Source organism: Mercenaria mercenaria, chromosome 5 (assembly GCF_021730395.1).
Source record: "Mercenaria mercenaria strain notata chromosome 5, MADL_Memer_1, whole genome shotgun sequence".
Taxonomy (NCBI): Eukaryota; Metazoa; Mollusca; class Bivalvia; order Venerida; family Veneridae; genus Mercenaria; species Mercenaria mercenaria.
Window position 1 is genome coordinate 35,228,003 of NC_069365.1, and position 12,933 is coordinate 35,240,935.

At 32.8% G+C, this 12,933-nt stretch overlaps 1 protein-coding gene across 1 annotated transcript; it reads left to right on the plus strand.

Annotated features, from left to right (window-relative positions):
• Nucleotides 1–4,694: 4,694 nt before the first annotated feature.
• Nucleotides 4,695–11,529, plus strand: LOC123558266 (neuronal acetylcholine receptor subunit alpha-3-like). Its single transcript, XM_053543170.1, has 5 exons — nucleotides 4,695–5,345; nucleotides 6,633–6,790; nucleotides 7,268–7,390; nucleotides 9,489–9,587; nucleotides 9,904–11,529. Exons 1-5 carry the CDS (start codon nucleotides 5,174–5,176, stop codon nucleotides 10,636–10,638), a joined length of 1,287 nt encoding a protein of 428 aa, XP_053399145.1. The 5' UTR covers nucleotides 4,695–5,173; the 3' UTR covers nucleotides 10,639–11,529.
• Nucleotides 11,530–12,933: the final 1,404 nt, after the last annotated feature.

Here is a 12,933-nt window from a genome sequence, read left to right on the forward strand (position 1 = left end):
GTTATAGAATTAAAATGCAGGAAATTGAAAATCTTAGAAAGCAGAAACCAAAAGATTTCTGGAAATATTTCAAATCAAAAACAAAAACTGTAAAAAATGATATTTCACTAGATGAGTTTAAACTGTTTTTTGAAAATATTAGTAACAATATTGTTGACTGTACCAATGATGAGGCTGAATCATTTTGTGATAATAACGACTTTAGTCAGCCTAATACTGTATATCCTGAATTAGATAATCCGATTAGTATCGATGAGGTGAGACATGCTATTAAGTCATTAAAGCGTGGCAAAACAATTGGAAATGATTGTATGTTGAATGAATATTTTATTGAATGTGCAGATATTTTAACTTCACATATTTGTGATGTATTTAATTGTATTTTGAACTCTGGATATTACCCTGATAAATGGACAGAAGGCATTATTGTACCTCTGCATAAAAAAGGCTGTGCGAATGATGTTAACAATTATAGGGGGATTACTTTAGTTAGCTGTTTTTCAAAATTGTTCACGACTATATTAAATAGACGCATCGAGCTTATATGTGAGAGTAATAATATTATTTCGGACGCCCAATTCGGATTTAGAAAGGGTCGTTCAACAGTTGACGCTATATTTTTATTGATGTCATTGGTTCAAAAACATATAAACGAAAATAAAAGATTGTATGTTGTGTACGTCGATATGATGAAATGTTTTGATACTATTTATAGAAATGCGCTATATTTAAAGTTGTATAAATCTGGTATTCAAGGTAAAATATTAAGTATTATTAAAGATATGTACCAAAATGTCAAATCATGTGTGAAACAATGTTCATCATACTCTGATTATTTCCGATATGCTATTGGCCTACGTCAAGGGGAGGTAATGTCCCCGATATTGTTTTCTCTATTTGTCGAAGACCTAGAACTGTATTTACAAGATAGCTTAAATTCCGGTTTAAATATAGATGATATAATTTTTATAATGATGTTATTTGCCGATGATATGGCCATCATAGGAAAGTCACCTGCAGAAGTACAAAATCATTTGGACCTGCTTTATTCTTACTGCAATACTTGGGGACTTAAAGTTAACACAGAAAAAACTAAAATCATGGTTTTTCGTAAGCGAGGGCGTTTGTTGCCTAATGAAAAGTGGACCAATGATGGACAGCATATCGAGGTTGTAGATGATTTTAATTATTTAGGCACAGTGTTTAATTACACTGGTAATTATGCACTAAACCAAGAATATTTAGTCGGTAGAGCACTTAAAGCTTTAAATACATTGTTAATTAAGTGTAAAGATTACGATCTAAAACCACACATTATGTGCCAATTATTTGATGCCTTTGTAGGTTCTATATTATGTTACTCATGTGAAGTATGGGGCTATACAAAATCAAAAGAAATAGAACGAATACATCTGAAATTTTGCAAACGGTTATTACAAGTTAAAATTAACACGTGCTCAGCTTTTGTATATGGGGAACTCGGTAGATATCCTTTATATATTAATAGATATGTACGGATAATAAAGTACTGGTTAAAATTATCAAGAACAAATAATATATTGTTAAAAGTTGCGTATATGCAAGCACTTGAAGATAGTAATAAAGGATATTGTAATTGGGTTACTAATGTTAGAAAACTTTTAACTGATTATGGATTTGCAGATATCTTTAACGATGCACAAAATGTAAACATTAATGTATTTGTGCAAGTATTTAAATGTAGAGTTATAGATACATTTAAACAGGAATGGTTTGCATCCTTAAGCAATAGTACTGTTCTTGATATGTATAAAATATTTAAAAACGAATTTCAGTACGAAAACTATTTGAACATGTTACCAAAGAAGAATCGTATATATTTTTGTAAGCTGCGTATGTCTGCCCATCCTTTAAGGATCCAAACGGGCAGATATGCAAGAAACAATACCCCACGTAATGAACGTTACTGTATATTTTGTAACCAACTTGATATTGAAGACGAGTATCATTTTGTTTGTATATGCCCATGTTATACTCTTATTAGACAAAAATACATTAAGCGTTATTACTATATTCACCCATCTGTGTTCAAATACCATCAACTTTTAAACTCTGATAATAAGTTTGAATTGATAAAGCTGTGTAATTATGCCAAGGAAGCATTATGTATTCGTAATGCTATTTTAAATAATTCTGCTTAATATGTTCATCCTCTGTTACCATATCATATACTTCTAGCTTCATATTATTATCATAAGTATGTACATGTTCAATCCATATTTCCTCTATCATATTACTAAATGTTTCATTTGTATGTTACACTATTACCATGTATATACACGTGACATGTTAAAAATGTTTAAAGATGTGTTTAGACGATGTACTTATGTATAAGTCTTAATAAAAGTCTGTTCTGTTCTGTTCTGTTCATCACGCTTAAATTACCGTTTTATTGGCCCCAATTACCACTAAATAAGGAGCGTTAAAACAACACAGACATACAACACTGATAAGGCTATAAATGCGTTTTGAATAAAATTATAATGCCATTTTATTTTTTCGCGTCATTTTTTAAATTATTATTTTGCAACAGTTTGGTAAAATTTGTATAGATATATTCACATTGAATATAGCAGAATACCCGTACCACGCTGATTGTCAATATTTGTGAAAGGAGAGAGAAAATGATCAATTTAACCAAGGGCGACACAAGTCTCCCTTTTTATTTATTCTTGCCATAATTTTCAATTCATTTAATTTCTTACTTTCCCGATATATAAAGAATTACTTAATTGATATACATACGATATTTAACCATATGATATTTAACCATTTCATAGTAAAAAAAAAAAAGATGAAATAAAATCTACACATGTAATAGTATAAACTGTAATCAACAGTTTTCAAAATACACAACTTTTATATGTATTTTTGTGACTTAAAAATGAACGTGGTTGTAAAAAAATCTAACAAGGTCATTATCAGGATATCAACCTGGGATCTGAAACATTTGATACCACACAGAAAAGGAAGAGCAGTATTAACTATTATAAATCGACATGATCTTACAATGTCAATTCTAATATTTTTTGTTTTATCTATCGATATTTTGTGACTTGAACGACAAAAATACAAAATAATAATTAAAGTGGCATTATGCGCATCTAATACTGCATATAGTGTGTTTTGGGTGAGTGTTCTATAAAAGCAATTTTCGTTTGCTGTGCATTAGATGTATTAAATTAACGATAATGCCGCATTAGTATTTGAAGTTGATGCTTTAAAAATAAAGAAATCGGACGGAGAAAATAATAGATATTTTTTCAATCTTCTGCGCAATGATCTCCCTTACCTCAAAATGGAAATTTCTGAAGTAGAAGGGAAGCAACTCCTGCTAGCAGTTTGACGTTTTTTAAAAAGACTGCCCCAATCAAAATAAGAAAAGTCATATTTGGAAACTTATTATTTTGTACTGGTAACAGGAAGAGTTTGGTACGTTGGGATAAAAGCTACAATTTCCTCCATCCTTTTCACATGCACATCTATTTAAACTTGATTTTTACTTGAAAAATGCATATAATTCCACTTTAAGAAACTACATATTAAATATTGTTATGGTAAAATGACTTTTTTAATTTCTTACGAAAAGTCCCTTCTTTTACATACTTTGTAACTAAAAGTGCATGTTAGTTTAATATGGAAAACCTCTTGAAATTGAAATAAACATCCAGGTTATAATACCCGGATGCAACAGATATCGACATCGCAATGCCGGTTACCCATTACCAACAGTGGTTGTCTCCGAGAATACTATCGAGCCACTATGAATTAGAACCTGCTAAGCTTAGTAAAATTGTTTGTATTATTATGTCAAGTTTTAAATAGCCGTGAAAATATATCACTACTTACTGGTCTACATATTAAATACACGTGCATATACCCAACTCTGAACTTCAATGAATCTCTAACTACACAAACTAATATGAGTCGTAACCGAGAAACTGCAAATTGCGACAAGTATAATTTTTTTAACTTCAATGAAATACTTATGGGGCACGGGACAGTAGACTTTAAAATTCCACATGTCTGCGCTGGTACCAGTGCGAAAAAAATATAAAAAATCCAATTTTGATAAAATCATGGCAAGTTTTGAGCAGATGTATTGTATATACTTAGCATTTATTTGTGTGACATTTTCAGTCTGCTTATTCTTTTGCTTCTGTGATAAAAATTACTAAAACTACGGTTTTAGGACACTAAATTTTGGGGCACAAATGGGTCAAAATGCACACCTTGCGCGACCTGTACCGTATTATCTGCAAATGACTGACCTAAAACACATGTATATGTTCAAAGCATGTAACCAGGCGACTATGGTGGTGGGAAGAAAAGTGTCTCTTAAGCGTTTACTTTTTCTGCACGTTTATTATTCGTACAAACATAACATGCGAAAAATTACTGAAAATTTTGACATTGATTATTTTTAATTGTTTGGATTACTAATGTTTCTGTATTGATTTGGCAGATTTAGCTGTCCTTCTATAATCAGTATTTTATAAATTATATTGAACTTCATTAGAAGTCGCTCAGCATGTAACAAAAACATTGATTACTTGCAATTGATTCACTTTGATATCCAACAGTGGTGATGAACACCTTTAATTGCTGACCAATAACATTCTATATCCTGAGCTTACAGATAAAAAGGACAAAAATGGAATATTTTTCTCATAGAAAGCGGTGCTTTTTTATATTATAATTACCAATCTCGTAACTTTCTGTTTATTTCATACAGTGAACTTAACAATGATAGATGAATTGTGATCGGACCAATTTTATTCAACTGTTAATATCAAATATGAACATAAAATAATTTTTAACGCTTATACATCTTTTTCTTTACCAATTTTATTGAAAAATCGATTATGACACTAAAGAAAAACAGCTTTAGAGTTTCATATTCCTTTCTTACATTTATTTTTAATATAGGTACGGATAAAGAAAACTTGAAAACTACCCGTGAAAGATAAATATTATACGCAGCATGTGTAGAGTTTCAAATAAGATAATTACGTCCTAATATTTCCATAAATAGTAAATTGATTTAATGTTTGATATAGTCTTTTAGAAGGATTGTTTCATTAATATTTCAAAAGGCAGAATAATAAGGCATAGGAATATAAAAAATTTTAATATGGATTGGACATTCCTTTGTCTATTCGGTATACTGGCTGTGCTAAGTGCACAGATAGAGTACGGTTTTTGTGCTAACGGCGCTGACGCCAAAAACCTAAGGACAAAACTCTTTGTGACAGATGGGTATGACAAGAAAGTGAGGCCAACAAATAACCAGTCGGATCCTATAGGTAAGGAATGTCTTTATTCTTTTGTCTTTTATTTTTTATCTTATTTCTTGTTATATGAATAGTTTACATCAAGACTTGAATTTTAAGCTATTTCTTGACACTTGCATTGTTAAATGTTATAATTTTCTATTATGTTCAGCTTCTTAGATTATTGATCAAATGTACCGAAAGGACATAGTCTCTTAAATATTCCCTAAATTAAAATACTTAACGAAAAGCGAAGCCTTTTTTTTAACGAAATTGTACATATTTATTTAAGAAGACTTTTGAAACTATATTTGATGATTTTCTTCGTGAAATACCAGATATACATTTGAAACTCGGTATCTCAACGAACGTTTTTCTTCTAGGTAAGAGAAATTTGACTAAAACTAATTTTACTCAAAAACGCATATTAAATGAAGGGTCTTTTTTCGTGAATTTACACTAATTTTAATAGGTTGTAGACATGCATCATTGACCTCCGCCTACCCGAATGACGATTTATTTTGTCTTTTGTTCTCTATTCAACGAAGTCCGGATAATTTGCATAAAAGGGTATGTTTGTAGTCTCAACTAAAAAAAATTTAAAACCAGATGGAGTGCACATGTTCTGGTTCTTTTGGGATCATAGATTACATTCATTTTATCTGTACTAGAATTCCAGGTAAGCGGGTGCTAGGGGACGTGAGTTGTGTTGCACTTTATTTTTCCCTTCATGAACAGACTTAATCGAAACGAGTCTGCAACAGTGCTTGGTTGTGTTTTATTCATTCAAAGGATCTACTCTTAAGTTTTATTGTTCTCTATTTCTGGTCCCCTGGAATTATAGAGTCACTTCAATCATCTGTAAGATGGAGGCGAGCTTAAGACCGAGCTTGTGAGGGGTTTTGCACATTTCATTATTTTGCGTGAACAGACATGGTAAAATCTTTCGCTTGGTTGTGATCTGTGCTTTCGAAAGACCTTTTTGTATCACTTTTGTGTGCAGTATTAGCGGGAGTAAAATTTCTTGGGGTATTTCATTCAGTAATGTTATATTCTCTGATCATTTGGGAATAAAAAACTTATTCTATAATCCTGAATGATGCAGTTCCGCTCCAGCCAGTGCTAGAAGATGCGTATGGTGTTCATATCATTGGTCATACCATACCGAGTCTGTTGTGTTTTTATGTTTTCAGTTCGTTGTGAGCTTTGTTCCGAAATTTATTGCCGATAAATTCATGCGGCTTAAAATAGCATTTAGGTATTTTCATAAATTTTTATAGGTAGAATACACACATTTCTTTTTCTCTCTGATTTTTCTAGAGGTGCACGTCAGCTTGTACTTGTTGAACATCAATGAGTTAAGTGAAACAACCGAGACCCTGAAGACAACAGGATACCTGTGGATAACATGGTACGACGAATTTCTAAAGTGGACACCTTCAGATTATGGTGATATCGACTATTACCATTGGCCGCAGGTAATATGTTGATGTTATAACTGGACATATACATCAATCTTGTAGCATCTAGTCACATATGGCAACAAGTTAAAACTTTAACAAAACGAATATGATCAGATATGCTATTAGATTAGAATGTATATTTGGATATTTTACTTTTCTAGGAAGTACTTTAATCAGATTATTGTAAAATTTTAATATATATTATCAAATGCTAAAATTTCTGAAATGTATTGACAATTCTACTAAAGCGGTTTCAGCACATTTATATTAAAAAGAACCTTAATTAACAATCAATTTAACATGCCATTATTGATTTGTTTCTAGAGAGACGGTCATTAAATATACGTGAACTAGACAGATAAATGATACAAAATATATTCCTTTGAGGAAAAATGAATCGATGACCTTCCTTTGTAGAATTATATAGTAATAAACAAAATTATTTAAACCTTTTTATTGATTCCTGAATATTAGCTTCTAATTATATTTAAGGGAGATATATGGAAACCAGACGTAGCTTTGAAAAACTCCTTTTTGGAGTACAAGGAACTTGGAGTATCCTCACTCAATGTGTATGTCGACAGTACTGGCCATGTTGAATGGTACCCTTTTCAGGTTAGTCATTTCAAAAGGACAGAATTTATGATGATTAAATCCTGCATCTTGCTTTATCTTTCTATATCTTTGTAGCTACTGGTCCAGTTGGTGTCATGACTTCTTAAAACTACATCCCATATTCTGATTTGAAAAACGTGTATACTGCCATCTTACTTGCTGCGTCGTTAAATTGAAAATTGATATGTTACATCAACTCGATGCATTTACGTTCGGATGTATGCGACCTATGTGCTTAATCGAATGTTTCCATTGTTTACATTGTTGAACGATGCACAATCCATTTAGCAAATGAATATAAAAACAGAGCTCTGTATGCGGCATGTTACCAAATTATTTAACAAGAGGACGCTGTTAGAACGTACATAGCTTCCTTCAGATATAGCTCCCCGGGGAAACTGTATTCGGAAAACGTTTTCGTACACAGCTCCTTCGGACAAGCATGCACAAACCCGAAGTTGACCGCCTATACATGGAAAAATTAAAAACTATAACAATACTGTTCGAGTTATACAAAACATGATTTTTTGGCGTAGTGTCATTTGGATATACAATTTCCGATATTATCTGGGAGAGAGGATTTGATTTATCGAGCCGTTCGTACGTATGAGCTAGAGAACAATAGTGCGTAGATACAAAGCCCCAAAGAATCACCAACCTGTACAAAAAATAGTGACTGCCAACTGAAGTTAGAAACATGGGTTTAAAAATTTGCATCTAGTCTAGCAAGTTATGACCCTCGAGTTCAAATCATACAGACAAAATGATTTTAGATTTTGTCGGACTTGACGAAACAAGGTATTTGCCCCAAATTCACAAAACTGTCTACTGGCAAATAATGATTTTGTACTTGTTACCAGCCTTGCATTAGAGTTAAGGCATCATGTATGAAGTATTTTGACACTATCAAAACATTAAAATTGAAACAATAAGCCACGTGGTCTATGTTGCATTAAAACATCGAGAAGCTATATACGAAAGAAAGTATAGCTCCAGTTGTATACGGAGAATGCAGCTCCGCATTAGCTATATACAAAAAGGTGCCCCGAATATAGCTTCCCGAGGAGTTATATTCAAAAGGAGCTATGTAGGGTGTGACAAGAAGCTTATGGTTAGGAATTGGAAGTTTCCGTCTGACCACCGTTTTATAGAATTTAAAAAGGGACACCGTAACTTTACAAAATTTTCATGTTCGTTGAAAGCAAATCCTATTCAAAGGTAGAACCGTGCTTCCTCCCTTTCAGAACTAATTAAACTTTATATAATAAATGTATTGTTTGATCTAACTGGAACATGATTAATAAAAGCATTGATAGAGTAAACAGTTGTCGTCTGAAATTACTTCAGTTCAAAAATTAGTCTGATGTTTCGTTTAAACAAGGATGATTAGACATTTAAATACCACTTCTATTCTGTATAATCGATACTAACTTAAAACCTTTTCTAGCATCACCTTTGGTTTCATGTTGTTTCTTCCGCCAAACTGTGCGAACATTGAAGACAATCGCAATCAGTTTATTTCGATGGCATGAATATATCATACTAATCAGCACAGTTACAGTAAGGTAACCTTAAGATCCATATAATGTAACAGCAGAATGCATGGAAATTATCAGTTCATATAATCTCGTACTCATGTTCAACTCCGTGATATACAATGGAACATCCGTCAACACTGTTTAATTGAAAGGATCATTTCATTTTAGATGCGTAACTCACTAATGATAATAGAAAGCGTGGCCTTCTAAAATACATGTATGTAACTAATCTTCCATTTCATTCAGGCAAAATAATAATAATCATTCAGGCAAAATTTACGGCAATCAAATATTTCTAGCCTGTTATAGGTCAGATATCACCACAAAAGTTAAGGTCAATTGGGTCAAATATTGCAAGTAATGAACAAGATACAAAATGTATCTGGTATTTCAAACTATTTTTCATTTTTTAGTAGAACCCTTAGAACTGATTTCACAATATTTCGTTCCTCTTTTACCACCATACTCATTACGACCCACCCCGATTTTTTAAAAGATACATCAAGTTTCCAATCATACATGCATCATATGTAACTAATTAAACGCTTCATGCCTTTCAGGTTTTCCAGTCTACATGTTCTGTGGATATAACCTATTTTCCTTTTGATGTTCAAGAATGCAAGTTGAAATTCGTTGCTTGGAGTTATTCAAAGGCCGAGGTATCATTCTAATGTTATTTTTAAGTTGTTTACATGCTACATGTGTTTATCTAGTTTGAAATCAAGTTCCTCGCTGTATTGAATAACCTAATGTAAATTCCATTTTTAAGTTGTTTACATGCTACATGTGTTTATCTAGTTTGAAATCAAGTTCCTCGCTGTATTGAATAACCTAATGTAAATTCCATTTTTAAGTTGTTTACATGCTACATGTGTTTATCTAGCTTGAAATCAAGTTCCTCGCTGTATTGAATAACCTAATGTAAATTCCTTTTTTTAAGTAGCTTATACGTAAACATATTTCTATAACACCTAGGTCACTATGGTCAGCGGAGAAAAGGGTATAGAAATGGAAGAATTCGAAACCAACTCTGAATGGGATGTCATTGATACAAGTTACTCCGTAGACTGGGAATCTGGTGAGGCGTCAGTAGTCTTCAGTGTCAAAATAAAGAGGAAGCCTTTATACGTTCTTCTGTCTGTAATTATGCCAATAATAATGTTGGCCACTTTGAACATTTTTGTGTTTGTTCTCCCATGTGAGAGCGGCGAGAAGGCGAGTTATGCAATAACGGTGTTCTTGGCTTTCGCCGTATTTTTGTCTATCATTTCTTCAACGTTTCCAGAGAACTCCGAGGTGATAGCCGTATTCTCCATTTATCTTATTATTCAAACCCTACAGAGCACAATAATCTCGTTACTGGCCCTTGTACTTATACGATGCACCTCCTTTGACGACGAAAAGACGCCAGTACCACGATGTATAAATGCTGTTCTCCGAACCATCAGTTGCCGACCGTGCCGTGAACGTCAAGAACGCAACAAAATTACAGATTCTGAACATGACGTAGAATTAAATGAACACAAGAAGAAATCAATGCGTGCCGACGAAAAGGGTGATACTAATGAAATACCTAAACAAGTCATGTACTCGGACTATTCTTGGAAACAAGTTGTGAATATGTTTGACAGAATTTTCTTTGTAATATTTTCCTTGGTACTCATTGTATCGACAATGGGTTTCTTTCTTGCAGTGACCACTAATAGTTAACTGTTTTTCTCTGTAACGACAGAGAACATTTTGGCACAGGACGCATAATCATATCGAGGGTAGATCGCAATACTGCAGTGATTCATTCTTTTTTCCTTTTATTTTTTTTTGTTTTTTTTTGGGAAAATCACTTGTTGTCTATTTTTTTATGTTTATACAATACACTTCCAGTAAAAGGGGCAGTATGACATTCAAAATAATCCTGTTAAAATACAATACAAGAAATAATTACTCGGTGTAAAATAACATTTCCTCGAAACACTGAAGTAAATAGACTCGACAATGTCTATGAAGATCTTTTGGAAGTATAAAAAGCAACCAAGCGAAATAATAGCTGACTCTGTTTGGAAGGTGCAATACACGCCACGCCCCTTCCATCAGATTAATCGGAGTACAGAATGTAAGTTGACTTACCAGTGTTGGGGAAAACAGATTTGTAAATAAGAACAGGCGGCTTACTACTATGGTGAACTGTAATAATACTACTAATGCGACGTTAAATCCAACCAAAAACAAACAAAAACAAAAATACTACTAATGAACTGTCTCACTTTTAAAACATATTTCATGTGCAGGGTGTAAGAAGTGGAAATGAACTTTTCAGCTTGTATCTCTTGTAAAATCGTTTTCAATTGTTTTTTCGTACCAAAATGTTAGGTGTAATACAAGAGTTTAAACTGGATTTTTACACTGTTTGATAAATGATATTAATGAACAGCTTCCACTAAGTACAACACTTTTTGACTGATACAAATTAGCAATCTATTGCAGTTTAGAAAAATATCAAGAAGTCATCGTTTTTCAAGAAATCAACCAGTTTTACATTGTTGTGTTTATTAATTTAACGAGTTACTCAAACAAAGTTTTAGATTATGTGACATATTTCCAGTTTTTAATAGTGTAATTAGAACCTAGACTAGTTATTATCAGTCTAGTGGCTAGTCTAATTAGAACCAAGTGCTACTTGGGATATTAAACAGGTCACATGCAGGCCTCTGTGTAGGACAAACAGCATTCTGGGAGCCCGTCAGGTAGCTTCTTCACAGAATAAGAGATTGAGTAAGTGAGTGAGTCACATTTTATGGAAAATCGGCGCAAAAGGTCATATATCGCCAAGAAGAAGTTAGATTATAAATGTAAATTAAAAACATCTTTCATATAAAAGCAGATATAGTGTTGAAAATATCAAATTTAAACAGCAACAACACAACAGATATGAATGCAGTGTTTTCATGTTCAACTTTATGTCTATTTTGAAAAGGGTGAAATCTTGTGGACAGAAACTGTTTCAAACAACTTCTTCAAAGATTGAACGGCACTGTAGAGCGAAGTCTACACAGTGGCTCGAACTCTGTGTGCCACAGAAATTCAAATTTAGAAACATTAAGTTTTAATTTGTACCATGTTTAGGTTTAATTATATCATTATGAGAGCAGATCTTAGATTATATGTTTCATTGCTGTAAAAGATAAAACTTTCTGAGATATATGAGGTGCGATACTGTTGCAAGCTTTGTAAATAAGACAGCCCGTTTGCAAGTTACATCATTCATTAAATGACATCCAACCAAGTTCTTTTAGCATATATTTTTTTCTTGTTTAGAACGGTTTGTTAAAAATAATTCTATTATTCTTGCAGCTCTACCTTGAATTTCCATTTTGTTAAAGAATATAATCTGCAAAGTAGATCCCTCGGAAGCACCGAGAACAATGCAAACAGTGAAAATTGCAGACTCGGTTTGATTGAGTGTGTTCATGAGCAGTAATGGAAAATGCAACACTGCCCACGCCCCCTAGCACTGGCTAAAGCAGTATTCAATCTTCAAATCTGAATGAGTTGAAATCAATGATCCCGAAGGACCAGAAAATATAACAACACTGAGATGAAGTCGGGGCGACATTTTACGGCCGCCACACAGCACTTAACACCCGCTGTTGTGAAGTAAATATAATCTGAAAAGTAGATCCCTCGGAAGCACCGAGAACAATGTAAACAGTGAAAATTGCAAACTCGGTTTGATTGAGTCTGTTCATGAGCAGTAATGGAAAATGCAACACTGCCCACGCCCCCTAGCACCGGCTTAAGCAGTATTCAATCTTCAAATCTAAATGAGTTGAAATCAATGATCCCGAAGGACCAAAAAATATAACAACACATATTTCCTTGACACCATACAGTACAATAATAATCAAATATTGACATTATATATGCATTATAGAATAACTGTTTTATTTCATCTGTGAAATAGTACGATATACGTCTCAACAATACTATTTTTGAGTTAAATTTAGTTCA

Coding starts and splice junctions, on each gene's coding strand:
- LOC123558266 (XM_053543170.1), top strand. CDS start 5,174: ATGGATTGGACATTCCTTTGTCTATTCGGTATACTGGCTGTGCTAAGT. Junction 6,791..7,267: donor ACTATTACCATTGGCCGCAG/GTAATATGTTGA, acceptor ATTATATTTAAG/GGAGATATATGGAAACCAGA. Junction 7,391..9,488: donor TTGAATGGTACCCTTTTCAG/GTTAGTCATTTC, acceptor CATGCCTTTCAG/GTTTTCCAGTCTACATGTTC.